Source organism: Haemaphysalis longicornis, unplaced genomic scaffold (assembly GCF_048455015.1).
Source record: "Haemaphysalis longicornis isolate Haplotype H1 unplaced genomic scaffold, Haemaphysalis longicornis Haplotype H1 scaffold_13, whole genome shotgun sequence".
In the NCBI taxonomy this organism is placed as follows: Eukaryota; Metazoa; Arthropoda; class Arachnida; order Ixodida; family Ixodidae; genus Haemaphysalis; species Haemaphysalis longicornis.
In genome coordinates this window covers 13083839-13109334 of record NW_027526233.1, presented here as the reverse complement: position 1 = coordinate 13109334, position 25496 = coordinate 13083839, and the positions used below count along the sequence as shown (strand labels likewise).

Below are 25496 nucleotides of genomic sequence, written 5' to 3'. Positions count from 1 at the left end.
GACGTCCTTTCTTCGTACAGTTTCAACATGTTTACGTGGAAGACCTTCCTTTTGCCACCCAGGCTGATCTCGTAGTCCACGTCGTTTTTCTTCCCGGTGATCTCGAATGGCCCCTTCCACTGCATCAGCAATTTGTTTGAATCAGTTGGGAGCAAGATAAGAACCTTGTTTCCAACTGAAAGCTTCCTCGGGCGACTTTTCCGGTCATAGTAGTCCTTTTGTTTTTCTTTCGCTTTGCCAAGTTGCTCATGGGCAATTTTACACGTCTGCTCCAGTCGGTCTCGTAGATCGACGAGGTATCCGTAAGTCGTCCGAACTTCACCATCGAGGTCATCTTTCGTCCACAGCTCCTTGAGTACAGTCAAGGGCCCTCGCATATGTCGTCCGTAGATGAGGTCGAAAGGGGAGAAGCCCAGGCTGGCTTGGGGTACTTCCCTGTAGGCAAAAAGAAGTGGCGCGATGTAGCGGTCCCAAGACCTAGGTTTCTCCTGGCACAGTCTTTTTAGCATCGTTTTCAAAGTGCCGTTAAACTTTTCCACCAGCCCGTTCGCCATGGCATGATAGGGACTAGTGCGGAGGAGCTTGATTGACAGCAGTCGGCTGACTTCTCGCATCAACTCTGAGGTGAAGCTGGCACCTTGATCGGTGACGATCTCCTTGGGGATACCGATGCGAGAGAACATTTCAATGAGGGCATCTGCGACATGTGCTGAATCAATCGCTGGGAGAGCTACAGCGTCCGGGTATCGGGTCGCGAAATCGATGAGCGTCAGCACGTATCGGTTTCCTTTCTGCGACTTGGGGGAGAATGGGCCAACTACGTCAACAGCAACCCGTTCAAACGGCGTCTGGATTAACGGTGTGCTGACCAAGGGCGCAACACCGCCTTTTCCCTTAGGCGTCGTTCGTTGACACCGGTCGCAGGATTTAACAAAGCGTTTTACATCTCCATGTAAATCAGACCAGTAAAACTCTTGCAGGATACGATCCGTCGTTCTTCTGATGCCCTGGTGGCCCGCCATGATACTTTCATGTGCCACTCGGAGGATGGGTTCCCTCAGTTTCTTAGGAACGACAACTTGCTTAAACTTCCTGCCCGTGGCAAGGTGGTATTCCCGGTACAGGAGGTTGTTGGACTCAAAGAACGAATAGCTCTGTCCTTTACCAGATGGAAAATCCTTTCCTAACTTCCGGAAGCAGCGGCGGAGGGTCGGGTCTCGCCGTTGCTCCTCAACCAACTCTTGCCTTGTGATGTCGGCGCAGATGATTTTAGGTACCGGTAAAGGTGTAACCTGGGCCCGATCCGTCTTGGCAACAGCCGACACTAAAACATCTTCGGGTAGCTTTGAGGCTGTTGTGGCCAGTGCTGCGCTGGTGGCATCTTCGGCTTTGTGCTCCCAATCAGGATCTGGCATGTGAGGTTCCCTCACACCTTGTATGTTCCCGAGCACGAGGTCGTAAATTGGCTGATCCATACAAGCAGCAGTAATCTCGCCCACAAAGTAGGGGGTTTGGACGTAGATGTTTGCCTCTGGGAGTTGCTTAACTGTTCCATCGAGGAGCAGTACCCGGGTGGTTTTTCCTGTCAGGTGGTTCTCGCTGACCAAGTCACGTCGGACAATGACGGTGTTACTGCCAGTGTCCCGAAGAACGGTGACGGGATTTCCGAGTAGTCGGCCTTCGACGACCGGCATTCCTTTCACTAGGAAGGCAGACTGTTGCTCAACGATGCCGCGAGGACACTTGTCGCTTGGGGACACTTCGTGTTTGACGTCGGCGAGTTCGATGTGCTGCTGTGGCGCTTTCCGGGGCTCAGTGATAGCACAAGCAGCAACCTGCTCTTTTCCACTGGGCCGATTCCTGCAGTTTTCAGTTTTATGACCGGAGCGACCACAGGTAGCGCATCGTGCCTGTTCTTTAGTGGAGTTACGGCAGTCTTGAGCACGGTGTCCTATGCGGTTGCACACAAAACATCTCGGTGGCGCTTTCTTTAGGGCGTCTGCCGCGACTTTAGTTGTATCTCGGCAGTCATCGGGGACCTTCCCGAGGTTCGACAAGTTTTGCGCTTCCAGGAAACGATCCGCCGCATCGGCTAGGTCGTTCAGCGTTTTGCACTCGCGTTCTTTCAAGAAAATCACGAGCTTAGGATGGCAGCAGCGGATGAATTGTTCCCCGATGATATGGTCACGGAGAGCCTCGAACGTTTTCTGAATGTTCGCCATCTCTATCCAATGGTCAAAATAACCGGTGAGTCTCGCTGCAAGCTGTTTTCCGGTTTCGCCATCCTCCGCCCGCGCTTTCCTGAATTTTTCCTGATAGCCTTGGGCTGTAAACCGGAAACGTTGAAGCAACGCCTTTTTTACTTTGCCGTAGTCAAGAGAGTCCTCCGCGGTCATTCGGCCAATAATGGTAAGCGCCTCTCCACTTAAGCACATGCTTACCGCAAGAGCCCATTTGTCTTGCGGCCATTGCTGCCCTGTTGCTACGCGTTCAAATCGTTGCAAGTACGCGTGCAAGTCGTCGCGCTTCTCGTCAAACAGAGGAAGCAATTTCTGCGGGTTGAACGCATTCATGGTGGCAAGAGCTTCATTTCCCGCGGCGGGATTCGATGGGTTTGCACCGCCCTCTTGGAGTCGGATTCGTAAAAGTAGCAGTTCTTTCTCCCTTTCCGCGGCTTCTTTTGCTCTTTCTGCAGCTTCCTTATCCCTTTCCGCGGCTTCTTTTGCCCTTTCTGCAGCTTCCTTCTCCCTTTCAGCTGCTTCTCGGCTAGCTTCCCTCTCAGCGGCCCTTGCGGCACGCTGCTCAGCACGTTCGCTATCTACCCAAGCCCTAAGCTCTTGACCCGAAAGCCCCAGCTGAGTTCCCGCAGCAATTAACTTCTCAATGTCCATGCTTTCGCTAACCTTACAGGCGCGTTCGCGGCTTACCGACTCCTTTCAGCGGATGTTAAGTATCCTGGCAGGCTCGCCACTTTTTGTCATGAATGGGCCTAGGACCAGCTAGAAAGTCACGAGTCGGTAATACGTGCGCAAGTAGGGATAGGTTTATGCGTGGAAAATGAGAGCAGAAGGTAAGAGAGTAACGGAAACACAGAGCGGAAACGAGACTACAGGAAAGAGCGTTAAATGCGGTAGCAGGCTAACGAAAACTGTTCGCTAAAGAGAGCAAGGAAGGAAACGTCCTACATGGTCAGGATGCGCAGCAGTCCAACGAGGTCTCCTCACGAAGTACGTGGGATCGGCCGATGCACCACGGCGCGGCTTGCTCGCTGAGAAGTCTCACGTCACGTCGGGTCCGGACACGGGACAGCGGCCGGACGTCAGGGGCCGTGCACTGTGGTTGACGGCTCGATGGCCCAGCGGCGGTTGTGAGCCGGTGTTTCCCCGAACCGCGCGCTCCGGCCCAGCGCGTCACGAGATCCAGGCACGGGCCAGCAGACAGACTTCGGTAACCGGATCAGCGGCCGACGGCTCTCCGGCGACAGCAGCGGTTGAGACCCTGGCTTCTAGCTCCAAGCGATCACAGGGCCGCGCTCACTCGCCCAGCGCGTCAAATGCGTCCGCTCAACCCTTGCCGATTCGATTCTTCTGCACGCTCCCCGCGCTCCTCGGCCCTCTTCTTTCTCCTTCACGGGCACCTCATCACACCCGGATTGCCCGCGGACTGCCCGGGACGCGATCCGGTGGTTGATTTTCCCAAGTATTCCTACGAGACTTGCTGTCCGAGGGCAGTCCTTCGACTCCCGCAGACCGTCCAGGACTGGGAAATCGAGGATTTCCCACTGTTCTAACCTGCTTTGATTGATCGTTGGGGCAGAACAGCTGCAGGTGGAACAGAGTTCAAGCACATGCTTCTTTGTACCTCAGGGGCACTTTCTTGTGCACTGAAGAAGTTATTTAACATCCACGAATACCATTTTCGCCTGCAAAACATCGGGGGACTGATGTATGAATGGCTTTTACGATGAAAAAAAAAAAACACGCCAAAAAGAGTGCCATCTGACCACTTTGCCGTTGGCCGAACCTCAAAAACGGGCTTCGGGGACCTACAGTGTGCGAATCAAGACCTAAGTCGCCGACGACTTTTTTCTGTTATAAGCTGCCGCATGGCCTGGGCAACCGTTAAACGGAACAAATTCGGACTCGTTAAAGCAGTGGTGTTGACAAATCACGTCGTTTTGTTCACTTCAATTACTTCCTCAAAACGAAGTGATGCATCTTGGTTTGAGATATGGCAAGCATGCTTGTTCTCAGATTGGTAAAAGACAAAAAGACAATGTTGCCTCAAAGAAAATTACTTACAGCATACAAGAATTTATTTGCTTCAATCACTTCTTCTGAACAATTTACAAGGTCTCCTGAACGATGACTTGCAGATATATGTTAACAGGAACCATTGAGTGGCATTGTAATGCAGGTTAACTTGTCTTCGCCTAAAGACGTCCTTGTTTAAAAAAATGTACTGGAAATAATGACGTAGAGACGCCAAAATACCGGCCCTTGAATTTGGCAAGGCTCGCGTGCTCACCAAAATAGTGGTCATTTCGGAAACCAGATAACATTAAAGGTTGCGTCAGAAAAGCTGCCATGAGAAAAAGTTCTCTCTGTTACACCATTACGCAGTAATGAAAAAAAAACATATGTTTTTCACAGACTGCTTAACGGCAGAAAAAGATACCGGGGTTGCAAGGAAAACACGACAAAATCACCCTGCCTTCCGCATGCGGTGACGATTAAACAGGGGGCCTAGACGCCATTGCGACATTCTGCGCATGACCATAGAGAATAAAATGTAGCAATCTCCAAGTAAATATCGCACCTGTAAACGTCAAACGGAGCTCGACAGAGCCCGGCGGTACCTTGAAAAACAGCGCAAAAAACGGCGCTCGTGTCTGTGTAACCTCTCTACGTCCGCGTTTTTCGCGCTGTTTTTCAAGGTGTCATGCATACCCAACTAGCCCAAAGTCCCGTTAAATATAATCGTGCTAGTGAGAACGAGTGACGCAGTGGGTGTTTCTTAAAAAAAAAAATGCACAATATACATTGAGGTGTTAACTTGTTTTCTTTATAAATTCGCAAACTCAAATACTGTATAAACGCTAGCTTTAGGCTGGAGATCTTCCTTAAAAGGAGCACCATTTCGTCGAACTCCTGATACCTACCAATCTTCAGCGCCTTCAAAGTTCACTCGCTACAGATCCTTCCGCTCTTCTGCCGATGGCTTCTCCTAAACACAAAAACCTCCGTGCATCGAACTGCTTCACGCTGTCATTTATTACACATACTGCATAGGAAGCGTTTAGGGCGAGGGCTTGGGTCGTGAGTGCTCTCTTCACCCCGCACATTTTCCTCTTTCCCAAGGGTCTCCCGGCTGCAACTCCAACAGATGCTCAAGATGCCCCAAGCCGCACACATTCATGTCTTCTGCTCGCGCTTTCCCCATTGACTTAGAGGCCCTCTGCCTCATAAAATGTATTGGTTTGTCTATTCTTTAAAGCATCTTCAGAGGGTAATCGACGATGGCAGTTGGACATGTGTGGGTGAAGGCAGCACAGATATTCCATTCTAATGGGTCGCCTGATGTTTGTGGGGAGCGCCTTGTCCCGACACCTTCTGGCCTAGGGGGTGTCGCCCGGAGCCCCTCGCCCTCCTCGCCTACCGCGCGGCCCGGTCGCCGGAGAGATGGCGCGAGTGGACGGGTAGGAGCGGGTGGAGTGAAGAAGAGCCGCGCGGGGACTCGGAACTCGGGACGCGAAGTGTGATGATGGTGTGTGTGTATGCCCGGATGGGCGACAGCGTGGAGGATGTAAGTAAAGAGTTCTTTCACGCAACCGCAGTGTGCCTCATTCCTTGGCATGCCGTAGAGAGCAGGCCCACATGTTGGAATAGCCAAAATAATTCTTCGGCATAGATTTTTGTCAAGTTATCCAAAAAACATAAAAAATGGTACGCAAGACTTTCAGTTAGTTTGGCCTGGGCGCCTGTGTTCTAACTCACCAACTCCAACCGCAGCTAATTGATTAGTACGTTTTAACAGCGTGTTAGGGGTGGTACACCTGGGTAGTGGAGACTTGATCCGACCGCTTTAGTTACTCCACACAGGTAATGCGCATCTCACGTTCCCCCTTTATTCCTCGGCAGTCCAACTTCGCCATGGGGCGCACGCAGCATTCCTCACGCAAAGTCTACATGCTGGACTTTGGCCTTGCCCGCCAGTACGTCACCACCACTGGGGAAGTGCGGCCCCCTCGCGCCGCCGCCGGCTTCCGAGGCACTGTGCGCTACGCCTCCGTCAACGCCCACAAAAACAAGGTGGGAGCCCGCGCGTCTGCTCTTCCGCATTTGACAGCGAGGGACAATTATGGTTGACGCAAAAAGCCAAGTAAATCCACTTTAGCATTTCCTTGCGCCAGTACGATGCACCCATATTGGAAACTGAACAGTTACTTCCCGTGACCCTTTTGTGTGAAAAAGTAATGCGTAGCGCAGGTTTTCTCAAAATGGTGTAATGTGCCCAAAAGAATAGCAAAAATTGAAAAAAGAAGAAACATGACGCAAGATTTTTAGTACGGCTTAGTAGCGTATTAATGAACTGCTTACAATCTGCAAACGTAGTTGTTAATTGCAAAAACATTTTATCTCGAAGTGTTAATTCGTAGATCAACTACGCAAAATATGAACACGTTCACCGTGCAAAGCTGCTGGAACACTTTTTGTTGAAAAGGTTTGGGCATTATCCACACTGCAGCTACATGAAAATGTGCCCTGAGACCGTTGTATATGAAAATAAAGTTTCAGTTTCAGCCGTGGGTTGAATTAGTAGTTGCGAAAGTTTTATGTCTAAGTTGCACAACACAGCTGTTAAGCAAAGCATGTGTTAAGCAAATGAAACTACAGTGCATTTGGAGCAGCGGTAAAGGTGTTTTCGTACAGGGGTGCGCGTTAGTGTGGATGGTTTTACGGAATGCAACAATGCTAAGTTACTGAATTAGTTTGAACACCTTCTGCTTGCGCACAGCGTTTCCTAAACAAAGAAAAAAGATCATGTTAAAAAATGAAGACAAACGCGCAAACATATTCTAGATCACATCTAATATTCGTACGCAATTTTTATTGTGCTCTGTAATGTAGCACCGCCTTTTTGAAAGGAAAACGCATACTCGACCTCAATACAACTGTTTTGCAACTTTGGTGCGTAGTAGAACTCCCGGGCTCGTTCTGTTAGGCGCCATTAGTTTTTGTAGCTTTCATTGAGTTTGTGTATCATAGGTCACTTTACTGCCGTTTCCCATGAAATTGACTTCGTTAACCAGTCCTAGCTCGCCTAAGCATCTTTGCAACGGCACTCTATACCGCTTCTGGCTTTGCAACGAGGTCAAATCAACTTTTCGGCTCAGTGGGTAAATTGCGCAAAATTTTTATTTCCGCTACTCATTGTTAGGAGAGAATTGGCAATTGTTCTATGAATCTTTACACGTCTGTAGGAAAGGGGGCATTCGGTACTCCTCAATTCGTAAACACGTCGTTTGGACGATTTATTGGTAAAACCTGCACGGTGAGTTTTTGATACGCCGTGGCTGGAATCGATACAGTTTCAGCTCTCAGTTGCTACTAGTTTTGCAACATAAAAACCTAACAAGTGGAGCTTACAGCGTGTAAATTATTAAATCATTATTTACCGGTTAAATGAGTTTGATGGCCTGTCTTATATGCGCAACACTTGAACGGGAAGTATACACCAAATTGTTTACTCCGCTCTCGCATGCGTAATGTTTACCCTACTGTGCCAAATGTTGACCTGAGTTGATATTGCTTACCTGAATTGATGATGTTTACCTGAAGTGATATTGTTTGAATAAAGTAACAACGCTGCTGCAGAAATAGTTTCAAAATATGTTTTGTGTACTCTTTGCAATCGGATCCAAAGCAAATCATTATTACTTCACTTCGAGATAGCTATTGCGGTTAAACATTGTTACTTGTGTAACCAGAGTGGGCCGATCTTTGCCGCAGGAAATGGGCAGGCACGACGACCTCTGGTCCCTCTTCTACATGTTGGTGGAGTTTGTTAACGGACAGCTGCCCTGGCGCAAGATCAAAGACAAGGAACAGGTGAAGATTTCAAATCTTTGCAAATAGAGTGGAAGATGGAAATCAAATCTCGCGTTGGTTGGACGGAGTGCCTTAGGGTTGTAACTCATGCACACTGTGGAAGAGCAGTTTGTACTGTAAATAGCAGTGACCAATGCAGGATGCCAACGGGAAACATTGTTCCTTATTGTACCAGCCGTCGCAATTCATTCAGTATAGTCATCTCTAGGTTCACAAATCCTCGAGCTGTCATTGTGGAGACGCCGTTTGCGTTCCACATGTATTTTTTGTTTGTTTGTTTGTTCCTTTCTTTCTTTCTTTCTTTCTTTCTTTCTTTCTTTCTTTCTTTCTTTCTTTCTTTCTGTCCATGTTTCTTCATTTCCCCCTTTCCTTGCTTTCGTTATGTCTTGTTTTCTCAGTTTATTTGTTCCTTTTCTCCATTCATTTTTTTCTGTTTTCCGTGGGTTTCGTTTTTCGTTTTTATTTCATTTGTTCCTACCTTCAGTGTTTTTATAACAAATTCAGTAGGCAACTAAATATAGCATGGGAAAATTTGCCAGCCGACTTCATATACTTTGAATACGGTCTTTAGTTTGCACCTTACAACAGGTGCTTTTGCATAAGGCTTGTTTATAAATTTTCACACTTTTCATATATTACGGCAAGCCAGCATAGAAGTAGGTGCACAAGTTCCTACGAGAATGAATTACGCGCTGGACTCCAATATAGCCCTTGAATAAACAGGCGCGTTGCTAGGTATTTCAGTGATTCCCCGACAAATCGCGCGCAGTGCTTGCCAAATGCAGTGGGAGCAGCCGTTGGTCAGAATTTGCGTAGGTAGAATGTAAGCCAGATGATAAAATGAAATTGCTACTTATGCATATTCCCAAAACTAAGACTACTATAAGGAAAACACAGGCGCCTTCAGTGGCACATTTGCTCTTGCTGACAACGGAGAAGTTTGTCATTGTCGTTATGCTAACTTACATTTGGAGAAATAAGCTATTTAGTCTGAAGACGAGTATATTGTAATGAAACTAACCGTAATACTACGAAATGATGCGGGCAGTTGAGTTGGTAACTTTGGTGTCAACTAGTGAGCTTATAAAACACTTGCACCAGCTTCATTCCCATTTTATAAGAGTCCATCCCTGGAAAAGATCCCTCGTAAATTTTGTGAAGATGCCTTTTTAGGAATAGTATTCCCGTTTCCTCCGCTTGCTAAGGGCCTAGCAATGCACTTAGAAATGGCGTGAAAGAGTGGAAGATGCCAGTTGCAATACATTCTTTACGGGTTCTGTAACAGTATTGAAGCGGTAGTTTCTTTTGTTACAGGGGATACCGCAAAATAATATCCCTAACTGGGGCGGTTGTGTAGCCATGGAAATATAGTCGTTCTTGTAAGAATGGCACATTTTCTACTTAGATTCTAAGGTTATATATTTTGCGGTTTGGGCTTCAGGTAATTATCATAGCTAAAAAAGCACACAAAATGCCCGAAGAACAACTACATACTGAGGGCTTCGATGCAGCTTTATCTGTCCGGTTCGGGGCATGTCACGTCCAGGGGTTGTGTAAAAACAGGAGTAGCCCTTCGCTAAAGGAACTCCTAATAAGCGTCATCAGCAAGGTATTGGGAAGTTTGTCACATTTATCCAATTCTCTTTTTAACTCTCACTTGTTACGCAGCTTTATCACTTAATCTTCACATTGGGACCGAAATTCTGTCATATGCGTTTAATAGTACTTTTCTTGCAAGACCTGTACGTGTCTTGCATGGCACCCCTCATTTACGGTTGACATACTTTTGTAGATTACACGAGTATCCTAGCAACTTAAATACGTCCAATACCTGATCACTACCTGGCGTTGATCTCACCGAGGCAGTCTTGTACTTAGCTCAGAGTACTAAAATATAGTTATAGGTGAAACAGCGAAAATTGCCCCATAACGGTAATATGAAACAGACGTTTAGTTTGAGTGAGCTACCTGCGGGATTTTAAAGACTGTCGAAATTATTCCTATTATTCAGGTTATCTTTTCCAGGAAATGCCCTCATCGGTATAACACATAGTTAAGTGTCAAGCCAGCAGTTTTGCTACCATAACATGCAAGTGTAAGGGGCCGTGAATGGGATGAATCGAGATTTGATTAGTGGCTATTGACACTGGTATTTCGCAATTTGTTCTAGAGTTCTGTTAAAAGTACAAATTATGTATTTCGGGAACGATTACCTTGGAAGTAAAGTAAATGAGGCTCTTGGACAGCACTACGATGTAAATGGAGGCCATTAATACTTACCCCTTTGAACAATGGGAGAACAACCATGCGTTGCTTATGCGTAGGTAACTGCTAAACAAAATGTTCAGGAAATGACACCATATAAACGTGGAGACACTTCGAAAGTGGAAACATGGGTGGATAGTACATTATTCAGCTTGTAATTTAATTTCACCATGCATGTCACAGACGTCAATTACAGTCAAACGCGGCTATAACGAACCCGGATAGAGCGCATTATGCTATATATCGAACAAAAATATTTCAGTTACGGAAATACATGGGAAACATATTCCTTATAACCAAGTTCACATCCGATATATTGAACTCTGCGCGCCCAGAATGGCCGCCGAAATGCATGGTCTCGGAGCGTCGATTGAGATGTGGATTGGCCGCGAGCACACAGCAAGAGCCGCGACTGAGACACTGCGCCTCGAAGGGAGCGACGTGATGCCCGATACTTTCCGTAACTGTTTCCTACGCGCGGGACTCACGCCGGAACCCGCCCAGTCAGCGATTCCGGACCAAGACAGCAGCATTGCTTAACTGTGGGAAGAGCTCGACAATGTTCCCGATGATGACGCGAGTGAAAGCCGTCCGACGCTTATAATGAAGCGCTTTCGGAAGTCGATGTGCTCCGCCAATGCTTCTGCGATTTTGGAGTACGCGAACTCGAACTGGTGCAAACAATATTTCGCATAAAGAATGCTATGCTAGTTGAAAGCGCCAAAACGAAAGTGAAAACGAAAATCACCGCTTTTTTTGCAAAGTGGGCAATTGGGCAGAAAGTAGCTTTATTACTTGCAATAGATGCATTATTTTGGGTATGGTAATGGCTACTTTACTGTGCGTTTCTGCATGCGGGGATGGTGGAGTTGGGGAGAGTGGAGGGGGGCTCCCGCGGATTGCAAACTCGTAACAATAAGCTCGTTATAGGCGGGTTTGGCTATATCGAGCTATTGGATATATCGAACTAATCGCGGTGCATATTGCAGTTCGCTATAAACTGGTTTGACTGTAACGCCTAGAAATTGGTGTAGCTTCAAGAATGAAACAAAAATGTGGGCTAACAACTTAAAACGCATTTTAAAGGTTCCTCAACCCTTTTTAACAACCTAACAATAGCACCATGTATTGGTACGTAAGACGGTCAGGAATAAACAACAACAGTGAATACATACCTTTTCCCAGTCTGTGCACACATTTACCCGCCTTTTTCCTTTCATGGGGTTCGTCACCGTTAATGTATTCGAGCTAGATGAGGCTACCTTGTCATTTAGGCAACAAAGAACTGGCGATAAAGCTAAATACAAGTGTTGGTTTCAGAAATAAATTTAGGAACTCCAGTTCTCCGAAGTCGCACACATGCGATGCCACGGTTCAAAAAAGAACAACGATAAAAAACAGGGACGCCTGGAAAAGCGTTTGTCTTGGATTTTCATCAATGATTCGGTACTCATATTAGTACAACGGCATGAGGTAGTAGTGGAAGCGCAAATAGTTGAGCGAAATTATTGGTTCAAACCACAGCAAGCCCAAGCATACATGATAAAAACGGAAGTTTCAACATCTTGGGGAGAAATGAATGAATGAGTAACATTTATTGAGATGGCGAAGGCCACATGGCCGTAGTTGGTGAAGGGGATTGGGGGGAAATCCTTGTGGATGACGTGATGGGCACACGTCGTCCCTGCTCTCTGCTTTCAGGTGGGCATGATGAAGGAGAAGTACGACCACCGGCTGCTGCTGAAACACTTGCCATCCGACTTCCGTCAGTTTCTGGAGCATATTTCATCGCTCGACTACTACGACCGCCCCGATTACCCGGTCCTGGCGGGCCTCTTCGAGCACTGCATGAAGCGTAGGGGCGTCCGGGACTCGGACCCGTTCGACTGGGAAAAACCGTGCGCGCCGGCCACCACGGACAACGCGACCGCCACCGCGCCCACGCCGCAGCCTATGGGGGCAACGCTCACCACGACGCCTCTGGTCTCGAAAGGAGCCCAACAAGGGTAAATGTTTGCGACTTGCATACGTAACAGTGGCCATCCTGGTTCAATTCGTTGTACTTGCCTGCCGCTGCAACACAAAAAAATGTGTGCTGTAGCCGACGCAAAAAACCTGTTCACCTGGCACCAAACAGCGTGACCATAGAAGGGATACTCGTTTGAAGGAATTACTAGTCAGTAACTAACGAATACAGCAATATTTGTTAAAGAAGTCATTATCATTACTGATTCAACTGCCTATATTCAATGTATTCCTTTTACTGGGTATGCAATGGAATTGCGGATTGAAACTATATGTGTAAGTCACAATAAACCATATTTTGTAGCCACGTACAGATACAGAGGATGAAGGAGAACCATGTACCAACTACCAACGCCGCTGGAAGAACAAGGTGATTCGTAGCAGCGCCACCTTTGCGACAGAGGAAATGACTATTGAAAGGAAGTGCCTATACGCCTTAACTCTCTTTCAACGAGCAAAAAACTGCTTGTAATACAGAGCACGCTAATTTATGTATGTTGCTAAATGCTGGTTTCTTCTTGTTATGCATGGCTTAAAAGTTTCAACTCTATTTTTAAACAAGTTCAAGAAAGGTTTATTCTAAATTGCTATATTTTTGTCATATTGGTTCATTATTATTGAGACAACTTATGATTTATAACGAAAGAAAAACGAGGCCGTATAACTATCGTAACAGGGGGTAATGAAGCAGGCCCTTCTTGCACATAGCTTCCACGTAGTCTTTCGTGTGGTTAAGAAGACATTGACATGGGACTGACATATCATTATGCAGGGAAATTAGCCTAGATTTGTGACGATCCGCGATTATCTAGAGGCCACTGGTAACGCAGGAGCGTACTAGAGGGAACAGAGAGATTTGGCGGAAATCTGGAGGAAACGACCACATGTTGAGAGGATGCGACATGAAGGTATTTGTTTACTGATCTGAAGTTATCGCTAACTTTGATGCGGGGAATTCACAACTAGTCAAGTTTCTTTACTGCTGTTACTTGTATTTAAAATTCTTTTGTTCTGGTCATACAAGAAATAAAACCTCGGAAATGCGCTTGACAGGGAGGTTGCTATGTTAAAAAGAAATGCCGGTTAGAAAAATGACACTACGGAGGGTTTTCAAGCCCTTGTTATTAGCAAATGATTTGTAATAATAATGGAATAGCAGATGACAAGCATTTCAGCAGAACAGTTGGGTGCTTGCAAAATAACGGTGCCATTCGCGTGCTTTAAATTTGGAGGCCTAATGAGCTTCACAGTTGTTTAGACGATGTTTGCTTTGAACACAAAGAAACTGAGTCACCATTTTGAAATCCTCCGTGAAGAGAAAGATAATAATATTGACCTGATATCTGGTACCAATGTGCAATCAATAAACTTTATCCCATCACTGATGAAATGTTTCAAGTAATACGCAGCGTTAGACCAGAATTCGCGCCGGTGAATGAAATTAAAAATATACCTGTATTTCATATTCCGCAACAATTTCTGGTTGCCAGCCGCATTGTGTAATCTTCGCAAAACATACATGAGTTTAACGTGTTTTGAATTATCCTTGTGTTGATCAGCGTGGAAAAGTTATTTTTTTATATATTTACATGTCCACTCCTTCGATAGCCCATTTGGGATGCAGTATGTAAAAATAAACAAATATGCGCGCCTCTCGGTTTCACAGCGGTGTGAACTTTAGGCCATTTACTGAACGGAGACCTACTTTCCCCAAAAGTGTTCAACGTATAAGGATGTTCCCAATGTACACTCCCGAAGATCAACTTAGCGCTACCGTCTCGACTAATACACTCTGGCATCTTTTCTTTCAGCGAAGATCGCTACTCGCTTATGAACAGTAAAGAGATAGCGGAACCTTAACTTGGAAAACAGTTCGAGAGTTCTCGTTTAATACATTGGAAAGTTTTGCCGTGACTGTAATGCTCAGGTTGTTGGTTTTTACTTATGAGGATAAAGTGCCTGTTGTTAAATTATGCTAAATATGTTAAGTTATGTTAAATACAAAGTATGCTATTCTCGTCCTCAGAATATTAGGATGTTTAAGAAGGCTTCCCAGCCTAATTTAACGTACCCGGAAAATCTTCATTGACGAGACCCGAACGGATCTAGTACATGAAGCTTTGAATTGCTTTGATTCCTTTGTCAGATTGATATGACGCGTGAATAACAATATCTTTCAAACAAGAAGTTGTATATGCAGGATTTCACGGCTTTCCAAGAAACTTACTGGCTCTTTATTTAGTGGTTTAGGGCGGAAATGTCGTCGAATCCTTCATTTATCACTACTTCAAATAATAAAAGCCCCTTTATTAGGAGAAAGATGGTGAAAACGGGAAGCTATCTGAAAGCAAACTGAGTGAAATCAAAGTTCGAATTTCTTGCTCTCACAGTATAAACCACACTGCCAAAGCACAAAGCCAAAGTGCACAATAACTCAGCCTGTGCAGAGCCAACACCCGCGCAACGCAGCCAAAGAAAATGCTGAGCACCCCGAATGTGATGACTTTACAATCTGATAGACGTCCCCTTTATAACGGGAGGGAACCAGGTTAGATTTCGACGACAGGAGGGAAGAGCTTGTTTTCTTGTTTCGTCATCATCATGTGGACTCGTATTGTGGAAAATTGAGTTTCGTGCAGTGCGGCTTGGTTACGACACCGCCATCAGCGAGACCAGAAAAAAACACCGCTTTAATATTCAACAAATGCCGTAACGCCATTACCTTCACTAATTAGGTTAAAACCACCCTCACTAATGCTTCATGTTTGCGGTTCTGAATGGCTGTAGCTTAGTTTCTCAGTACTTCTTTCCTTGATGAGCGATGACATTTAGTAGTCGTACTTAACTGGTTGAATTCGGAAATAGGAAAGTAGAACCACTTCTTCTTCGCATTTGTTATAACCATGTCGGTGGTTTTGCAGGAGCGCTCTGCTACCAGGTGGAACGGACCACCTACTGGACGACAACATCATGGCCAGCTACGATGAACGGGGCGACAACATGGCACCGGAGGCGCTGTTCGATGGTGCTCCGCCACTCTCACAGGTAAGCAAGCAGGGAAGTATCCTGTGTTCTGCTGTACATGAATAAAGGCAGCAAGCAAGATCTATTTCAAACCTCTTAGCCACGCAAATGAAACAAACAAATTCTGCTCGTGGGCACAGATCACAATTCCACGAGATAGTCATGTTTTTAAGGGTATAGCCCTTTGCCGCCTCATGCCTGTGTTTCGCGGCGCGGGTTCGTCGGCGCCGACATCCACCTAACCGCGTGAGCGAACGAGCCACTCCTGCAGAAAGGACCGTCTGGCAAAAGTGTGAGTGGAGGGCAGCACGTGCTCCTAAGGCGTCACCTCCCAGCGCGTCGCCACGGCTCAGTATGTCTTACAGCCTCACCCTTACACTTCCGCCAGGGCTCCCTTCCGTTTATGGCTCACCCTAGCCACGTGACATTTTGCGGGAGGTTCAAACATGATTTGCAAAAATATGCTAGTCATAGCGAAGCGCTGTGAGATCACGGCAGAGTAGCGTGCGGCGCTGCGTTATCTGATCACGCGATGTCTTCTCGAGACTCAGCAGATATGCTCCGGGGCCGGGAAAACTGCAGTCCGCGCTGCGCAGAAAATTTGCAGTGGGGAGTATTGTACTGGTCAGCGCATTTCTGCATTACCGTCTGAAAAAACTAGGTCTGCACATGATGCATCAAAAAGCGGCTATACGCTCCCCTTGATTACATTTTTCAAGATGTTGCAGTTTGAAAGCTCAGTCTCTTATAAAAGCTTATAGAAGCTGGAAAAGCTCGCGCACAAGGGGAATGTAACAGGTCGACCAAAGGAACACAGAAGAGATCAACACCAACCGCAAGCTCTTATTAGCCACGGAGTGCTTGGCAGACCTTTGCATGAAACTATTTCTAGCCCAAGCAGGTTTCATAAACCGACCTCCGAGCAAAAGTGCGGTGTCGGCATTCGGGCGTTCGACCGCAGCGATTTTGGCGTGATTGGCTTCCGTCGCCAAATAGTGGTTGCGGTAGAACTAGGCCATCGGAATAGCGCTGCGAGTATTGTCTTGGCTGAAAAACTGCGCAATCCGATGGGATAGCTTCAAGTTTCCAAAGCGTTTGTACACTTTAGCAGGCCGAAAGAGCGCAGTTACCGTGTAACTAGTCGCTAGTAAACAAAACTAAGTCTCATACCGGGTGGTGTGTCCACGCAGGGCCTGCTGGCTAACAAGGAACCCGGTGGTGGCCGTCCCGTGTCGGCAACCATCGGTGGTCGCCAAGCGGCGCACATCTTGGCCCATCTGGATGCGGCAAAGCGGGCTGACAGCAGCAGTAATCACGCGCCACAGATGCCGGTCCACCACACGGCGCTCACTGAGAACAACAACAGAAACAACAACAACCCTTCGTCCAGGGAGTGTCACCCCGTATCGGCTGCTAACAACGAGGTAACTGATGGCACGAATTGATAGGGAACGCACCAGCGGCCCTATTGCTTTCGCTCCAATTTTGGCCAGAAAGTGATTGTGTTGCGACGTGTTGGACACGTGCACGACAACCATTTGGGCAAAAATATAATTCGCTCTGTGCATTTGAAACACGTCTATATATGCATTGCCGTCAGCATGCTCCATTGCCCTGTCTTAATCCGTTGAGATTTATTCGTACATTTAAAGGGTATTCATGGTAACTCTTTTTGTATTCCCACGTTTCAATAGTTTGTTCCTTGACGTCACGCTATTTCTAGTACTGGTTATTTTTCTAGTTTTCTAGTACTGGTTATGCAAACTTGTTGGGATACCTCTCAAGCTGTAAAAGTAGTGGTTTTTAATCCACCTCCTATTTAAACAATGATAAAAACGTTCCCAGAATCTCTTCAGTGCGCATGCATACGAAGGCATAAGCATTAAACAGACACTAAACGGAACGGTGGAAACGACTTGACGTGTATCGACGGATTACGGTGCAGAGAATCTAAATACACCGTTCTAGCAACTAGCAGTTTTTTTTAATTCAATTCATTTTATTTTCTACATAGATCTAGATGAATTCCAGGGCAGAAAGCTGGGCAATCGATGCTATAATTGTCAATTCATAAAGGAATATGGAAGGGAAAGCAAGCAAGTACAATAAATTTCAACATATCATCAGACAATACTGAATCAAAGTATTCGAAACAATATCAGGAATTTACACACCCTATAACGCAATTTCATACAATAGTTAATATATGAGACAACAACTAGGGACTAGGTAGTTATACAGGAGCGTAATTATGAATCATAGCAGAGAATAGTTCAAATTTTGAGCACCAAAAATATAAAACTACGAAAAACGGAGACATTACAAGAAATATTAAAACTGAACAAACACATAATTCAAGTACCAAGGGTAAGTACGAACAGCAAAAAATAATGTCGACATTTTTTCAATGAACAATTTTGTAGCTGTTGATATTCATTTAAAATGGCAGGAATATTGTGCTGCAAAGGTTGAAATTTGTAGTTAGTACGGAAACGAGGGGTGCGCCAGATGTCAGTGTTGCGGGTGTTTACTATATGATTTGAACCTTCAAGCTGCGCTGTGGATATTAAAAATTGTTTTGACGCAGTGCAAGAAAAACAAAAAGAACGCAAGATACGAAAAGTGTACATATGCTCAAAATATATTATGTTAAATGAGTTGAAGATGCATCTGGTTGGGGATAAATAAGTAGAGTAGAGTAGAAAAGACCTTTATTCGGCCGAAGTTACAGGCCGAGCATGTCGACCGCCTGGGCGACCAGTCTGCGCTGTTCTTCTTCTCATTCAGAGCCAAACCAGTTGGTCCAGGTGGTGATGGAAATGGATGGGGAGGGATACGAGTCGGATATCTGAGCCACCGGGCAGTAGAATATGCAATGACGTAAATCAGCGTAGGCAGTGGGGCAGTTGGGACAAGAGGAGTCAGATCTATAGCGATAGAGAAATAGGCGGGAGGGAGTGATCAGGGCGCTCATTTGGATTTGTCGTAGGAGTCGAGCCTCCGTTCCGGTTAGTGATGGGTGAGGAGGCGGGTAGGGGCGTTTGTCAAGACGGAGCTGAAGGTAGACCTCCTTGATGGCACGGCGAGGGGAGAGCCTCGCACGGTCCTCCGAGGGCCCGGGCCAGGGGATCTACGGTGCCCGGTGAATAGTTTCGCGGGTGATTTGATGCGGCAACTCATTGCCGTCAATCCCGGAATGTCCAGGGAACCAACGGAGGAAAACGAAGGATGGCTGTAGAGCGGACACCGCTCGTTCGACCTCCTGTTGAAGGATAGAAGGTAGTGAGCTATTTTGTTTCTCTTTAATAGCGGCGTGAGAGTCAGAAAAGACTGTGTATTTTGGGACGGGGGGGGAGAAGCAAATGACTGAAGGGCATGGGCAATGGCGAGAACCTCAAAAGCCGTTGCTTCAGGAGGGTGGAGGTACGAGCCGCTAGTGTGGGTTTCTACTTCAGCAAGGTGAGGGTGGTACAGAACGTAACCGCACGAGCCTCGAGGCGCCACACAGGAGGCATCTGTGCAAGCAATACCCCGGGGGTCGCGAAAAGAGGAGAATGATGATGCGCGGCCGCTTGACGACGACCTGCATGAAGGACAGGGGACATGTTTGACGGGAGAGGGAGTATACGAAGGTTGGGCGCCGAATTTGCGTCGGGAGGGGTAATGGGGTAGACGGGAATCGAAGATATACCCGCCTGAACCAGTAACCATTGACCTTGACGGGTAAGGGAGAGCCGAGAAAGCTTTGAATCCCGATGAAGATTGAGGAGAGAGCGAAGGAAATGAAAGAGGCCCGTGGGAAACAGCTTATCTGTAGAAGTGGTGATAGGGAGGTTCAGTGCTGCTTTGAACAGTCCCAGCAAGGCGGTCTCAAGGGTATTGGGTTGAGTGTTGGTGGAGGAGATGTAAAGGATAAAGTACAATAACTTGTTGAGGGCGAGCGCGTGAGCAACGCTGAAGGCATTAGCTTCGTGAAGACCCGCACGTCGAGTGACCACACGACGTAGAAGGTGGGTTACCGAGTGGCAGGTAGCGACGGCACTGTGTAGGGCTTGTATGTTCTTGGCTGCAGCAAAGGAAAACCAAGAACCTTGCATTTGGTGACGACAAAAATGGGAGGTCCAGAAATATGGAGAGAGATGATGGAATTGTGGGCGCGCTGGTAAGAGGAACGGTTGAGAAGGAGAAGCTCGGACTTTTCAGGAGCAGGGGAAAGATCAACAGCGGTGAGAAAAGAGTCGATGAGATCCAAGGCACGTTGCAGGGTGCTCTGCACATGGCCCGGAGAGCCACACGAACACCAAAGGGTGATGTCGTCGGCGTAAAGAATGTGGTGAAGATCAGGGATTTCAGTTAGTTGGGAAGCCAGAGGAGTCATAGCAATATTGAAAAGGGTGGGGGAAAGAATAGCACCCTGAGGAGTGCTTCGAGTGATGTGGTGGGTGTCGGACAGATAGAGTAGACTTCAAAGCGAGCCACTCGGTGAGACAGGAAGGAGCGGAGATAGGAGTACATGCGGGAGCCGCAGGATATTGCGGCAAGCTGTGCCAGGATGTGATCATGGCACACACCAAGAAAGGCTTTACGGACATCGACGGGCACCAGAGCGTGGATTTGGGTGGGGGTGGAAGAGAGAAAGGTGTGCTGGACAAGCAAAAACATAGCCTGAGCACCGACACGGCGACGGAATCCGTTGAGAGAATGAGGGAAGAAGTCCCTCTTTTAGAGAAATTCAGAGAAGCGAGGCACAGCCATACGCTCAAGGGTCTTACCAATGCATGACGTTAAGGATATAGGCCGAAGGTTAGCGATGGAAGGAAGTTTTCCAGGTTTGGGAATCATGGTAATAAGAGAAGACGTCCAGGAGCTAGCTAGGCTGCCACTCTCCCAAGCCTGATTGAAAATCTGGAGGAGGAACTCTTTCGCATTGTCAGGGATGTTGCGGAGAGCCGTGTATGTGATGGCGTCTTCCCCAGGAGCAGAACGCTTAGCATTGCCAACCAGGGCCGCCTCGAGCTCCTGGAGAGTGAAAGGGCGGTCTAGATCAGAATTAGATTTACCTGAGTAATCCATATAGCTAGGGGTAAGAGGGGGCGGGAGATAAAGAGGGGCTAGTTGGTTGAAGAGGTCGCAGGCTGTTCCTGGAGCAAGAGTTGTAGCTAAAGTTGGAGCAAGCGTGGGCTTAGTGCCTAGGAGATATTTAAAAAGAGACCATGTCGATCGTGAGTTCAAAGCAGAGTCAAGATTGTCGCAGAGAGCATTCCATCGAGAATGTTTGAGGGAAGCGCAGTGGGCAACAATCTCGTCTCGTATCGAGAATGTTTGAGGGAAGCGCAGTGGGCAACAATCTCGTCTCGTATCGAGAATGTTTGAGGGAAGCGCAGTGGGCAACAATCTCGTCTCGTTGAGCACCGAATCTGGAAGCGAGCTGAGTACTTTGGGGTTTGGAACGGAAGGAGCGCTGCAGTCGTTTACGCCGGCGCCATAAACGGAGAAAGTGAGGGTCAGGGTCTTGGATCGGATGACGGATGCGAGCACGACGACTGCTGCTCGAAAGCGCAGCGGCAATGCCTGACGTCCAATTCTCATACGACTCAAAGGAGTGGGAGGCCAGAGCCGTGCGGAAGGCGTCCCAGTCAATGTGAGTGACGAGGCGACGTCGCGGGATGTGGGAAACGGATATGGAAAGATGAATCAGAAATTGGTCGCTGAGGAGGTTTTCCGCTGTGACCCGCCACTGAAGTGAAAGGGGTCCCCGAAAGAAAGTAAGGTCGGGGATCGTGGGCCGCTGTGAGGTAGTGCCGGCTCTGGCAGGGAAGCCCGGAGTATCAAGAAGGGTGAGGTGGCCTTCCTGTACAAGGCAGTGGAGAAGGCGGCCGGGTTTGAGGGTTTGCGGGTAGCCCCAAAGCGTGTGAGGGGCATTGAAGTCACCCCCAACGATTATATTGGTGGTGGACGGAAGTGAGTGAAGGAACTTACCTAGCGCACTGAATAAAGAGGAAGTTACAGGAGGGTTGTAGAAAGAGAGAAGGGCCAGTGAGATTTTAGAAGAAGGATCATAATAGACCACGCCGAATAAATATTTGAGAAAGGTACAGAGTATGTCGACTGGTTTCACGAGCATGTCGCCACGCACATAAATGGATGCTAGCGGCGTGCTTGTAACGGCATGATAGGCGCGGTAACCTGGGATGGCACTAGTGGCCCGGGCCTTTTGTATCAAATGAAAATGAGGGAAAAAATGGTGGTTAAGGAGGTACTGATGAGAGGCGTTTATTATTGCATAAGTTTCGGCAGTTCCACTGCACCACCTCCAAACCCTCAGCACTTGACATCTAGGTAGCGGTGGATGGAGAAGTACGGTCCTTTTTCTTACCCGGTTGGAGTAATTCTTGTAAAGAAATAGCAATGGAACCAAAGAACATGAGTTGCTCGGACTGGGCATTCAGCACGGTAATAACTTTGAGGATGGCGGTTTCGAGCTGAACCAATCGAGTGTGCTGGGCGGTGGACGTGCTTTCGACTAAGTCTGCCGAAGGCATGAGCTGGGTTGCAGAGGGAGTTGTGGTGAACGTGGCAAGGTGCTGATTGAGCTGCGCAAGTTGGGAGGTAAGACTGGTGGTGGTTGCTTGGAGTGTTTCGGTGAGAGACAGAATCTGCTGTTGCAATTCCTGGGAAATGCGCTGCTGCTCACGCAGCTGGCGTTCGAGCATCGCGAGTCGGAGGTCGAAAGAGTGGCGGTTCTCCTCATTCAAGGACGGTGAGTGTGTAGCATTGGAGGAAGCGGGCGGTGGCACCGCCGATTCTTTCGGTTTAGCAGCGTACGAGCCCGGTTGGGATGTGACCGGTGAGTCAGATGCAGGTTTAGAGGACGAAACTCAAGGGGTGTCCTTTGTGACCCGGCACAAAGCTATGCGGTGTTCAAACGCAGCTTCAGCACATGCGCGTTGCTTTTCGAGGAGGAAGTCGCAGGTAGGGTCAAGAGAGGGGTGAGTGTTCACTTTGCAAGAGAAAGAGAGAGAAAAATTCCCCGCATTTCCCCGAGGGGAAGAATGTGAAAGTGCGAATGCACGAGTTGAATTTGCGCGGTTCGGTAATGTTCGCGAAAGAGAGATCACACACACACACACACAACTACAAAGAAAGAAAGATGCATTTATTCACAGACACCTATTTGTGTTGTCGTTGTACTTGATTGCTAGAGCGGATCTCAGCTTTGAAATTTCGTGTCAGTACTCCTTTAAGCAGGTGCATTAGCCCTTCTCACGCCCGATTCTTGGCCAATCCCCCACGTGGGTATGTGCCATGTCAGCGGCCAGGCAAGGCGCGCCCATCTCCCCCCGTTGCCAAGGAAGACGAGGAGATTCCTGGCCAATCGCCCACGTGGGTATGTGCTATGTCAGCGGACAGGCTGCGCGCGCCCATCTCCACGTGCGCGGACATCGCCGGTGGACGCAGGTTCAGGGTCGCTTAAGAAGTGCATTGCACTTAAAACATTTTATTGAGCATCTCCTTAGGTCAGAGGATACTCGTGGCCACAGGCATGAGCCGAGCGGCGACGTTGGTAGCTCGGGTGACCAGGGTGGTTTGCACGCCTGGGTCCGGGCTACGCAGTGCCTCCACCCACTGCTCCTCGGATGTGATGAAGGGAAAACCATTTTGAGGGCAGACCCACATTATGTGAGGTAGATTTGCTAGGGCACCGCATAGGGGGCAGTCAGGAGTGGGCTATATTGACCGGTGAATGTGTGTTATCCTTGCGGGGTTTCAGAACGTGTTTGTCTGTAGGAGGCGCCAGACGTGGGCTTCCTCGTTAGTTAGGTTTTTTCCGCCAGAGGGTAGACCCGGCGGCAGAGGCGGTAATGTTGCGTGATGTCATTGTAAGGCACTAGTCTGTCCCGTGTAGATCTGGCTCCGTGGTTTGGATACAGGCTAGCTCCAGCCCGGATGGTGAGGCCTCGGGCCATTTCGTCAGCTGCCTCGTTTCCGTCGAAGCCAGAGTGCGCCGGTGTCCAGACAAGTTCTACGGGGTATAAGGGGGGATTTCGGTTCAAAATTTTTAGTGCTGCTTTGGAGATTAAGCCAGCAGCAAAATTTTTAATTGCGGTTTTAGAATCTGAGATTACTGTGGTTGGGTGGGTTTCAGTGAAAGTGCTATGGCTATTGCCGTCTCTTCCGCTGTCTCAGGACTGAGGGTCTTGACAGTTGCGGTATCTAAAGGGGACCCTCCGGCGTTTACTGCGGCGATGAATGCACCAGGGCTGAGAACATACGTGGGTGCTAGGGTCCGGTGGTAGAGGGGCAGCACAACGGCGGCACTTGGCCGGAGCACTATGCTGCGGGCACTGGTGAGCCCGTTGTCCCAGAGCGAGACAGCGGGTGCATGTGGGAGGTTTAGGCTTGTGGGGGCGACCTTGAAAGGTAACACGTTTGAAATATATGAAGCCGGGGATTACGGTGCTAGCAAAAGTAATGAGAACTGATTGGGTGCTACCCATCATGCGTGCAGCAAGAATATCGGGGGTATACGACTCTAGCTCCTGCATAATCTGAGGAGGAGTGAAATGGCCGCCGATGTAATGGATGACACCAAGGCAGGAGACGGGAGGGATGCGAGCATAAGGTTTGATGCTGATGGTCTTACCTTGAAGCCGAACGTGAGAGAGAGTAGGAGGTGAGCGGTAAGGGGGGAGTGAGGTTTTAAAAACACAAGGCTTTGAGTGGGCTTCGCCTGGAGGGTGATTTCTTCACTTGTCTTGGAGGAAAGTTGTGCAGCGGAGGCAATAGCGGTGAGCAAGTCGTGAAGAGGTAGTTTGGTAGTAAGGGTGCCTGGAGGAAGTTGGATGCCGACAGTGATCACTTCGGTGCGGGATCGGGCTGTGGAAGCGGGTTTACGGGTGGCACCAACAGTGGTCTAGGCGTTTTCCGAAGATTGCGTTGTAGCGTCATCTCCTGGCGGTTGAGTGAAATTCATTTCGGCCGACGCGTCTTCGTGTGTACATGAAACTAGACGCGTAAATGTTTTCTGGAGTTTTTGAATTTTCAGTATGTTTGTTTTTGTTGTAGTTGCCCAGACTAAGCTGCAGTAGTTGAGGTGGGCCTCAAACAATGCGTAACATAGATTTACTTTTAATTTTCTGGGGAGGAGCATTTGGGTGCGGACCAATACTCCAGTTGCCGAAGAAAGTTTTTTTGAAATTTATTGATACGGCTATCCCAGCTTAGGCATTCTGAAAAGGTATCTCCAAGGATTTTAATATCATTCTCAATTTCAATTATATAATTAGAATATTGAATTACATGGTTTAGTTTACCTGGCTTTTGTTATGCTCGGAAAATACCTAGTTTTGTTTTGACTGGGTTTATGTTGATTATGTTTGACTTGCACCAAAAGTTCAACTTCTCAATAATGCTGTTACAGTTTAAAAATAAATTTTCTACGCATTTACCAGACAGCAGTATCGTGAAATCATCAGCATACATTATAAATTGTCCTACTGTGTCGATTTTTGTTATGACGTTAATAAATGCATTAAAAAGCAGGGGCCCTACTACACTGCCCTGCGGCACACCACTTCTTATGGGTAAAAACGGTGAGCTATGACCATCGGTACATACACATTGATGCCTATTCGTTAAATAGGATCGGAGTAACGACAACAGATTCCCACGAATACCATTAGGCATAAGTTCATGTAATAGAATGTCATGATTCAGGCAATCAAACGCCTTCGTAAAATCTATGAAAAGGCCTAGAGTGTAACACTTGTTTTCAATATTTTGTAATATGGTTTCTTAATTGTCAATAAAGGTTTCTCTGTGGACTTCTTTTTACGGAAACCTAATTGTGCGTCGGATAAGATGTTACACATTGTTGCATATTCGTTAAATAGGATCGGAGTAACGACAACGGATTCTCACGAATACCATTAGGCATACATTTATGTAATAGAATGTCATGGTTGAGGTAATCAAAAGCCTTGGTAAAATCTATGAAAAGGCCTAGAGTCTAACACTTGTTTTCAATATTTTGTAATATGGTTTGTAATATGTAATATTCAATGTTTTGTA

General features: G+C 47.4%; 1 protein-coding gene across 2 annotated transcripts in view; it reads left to right on the top strand.

Annotated features, from left to right (window-relative positions):
* Window positions 1-25496, top strand: part of Asator (tau-tubulin kinase asator) — a 237581-nt gene that overhangs the window by 188091 nt on the left and 23994 nt on the right. For both annotated transcript variants that reach the window (XM_077694763.1, XM_077694764.1), the window contains exons 5-9: window positions 6141-6311; window positions 8013-8111; window positions 12078-12382; window positions 15323-15446; window positions 16616-16849. In XM_077694763.1, the coding sequence (XP_077550889.1) occupies window positions 6141-6311; window positions 8013-8111; window positions 12078-12382; window positions 15323-15446; window positions 16616-16849 (933 nt within the window). The remainder of the gene's footprint in view (window positions 1-6140; window positions 6312-8012; window positions 8112-12077; window positions 12383-15322; window positions 15447-16615; window positions 16850-25496) is intronic.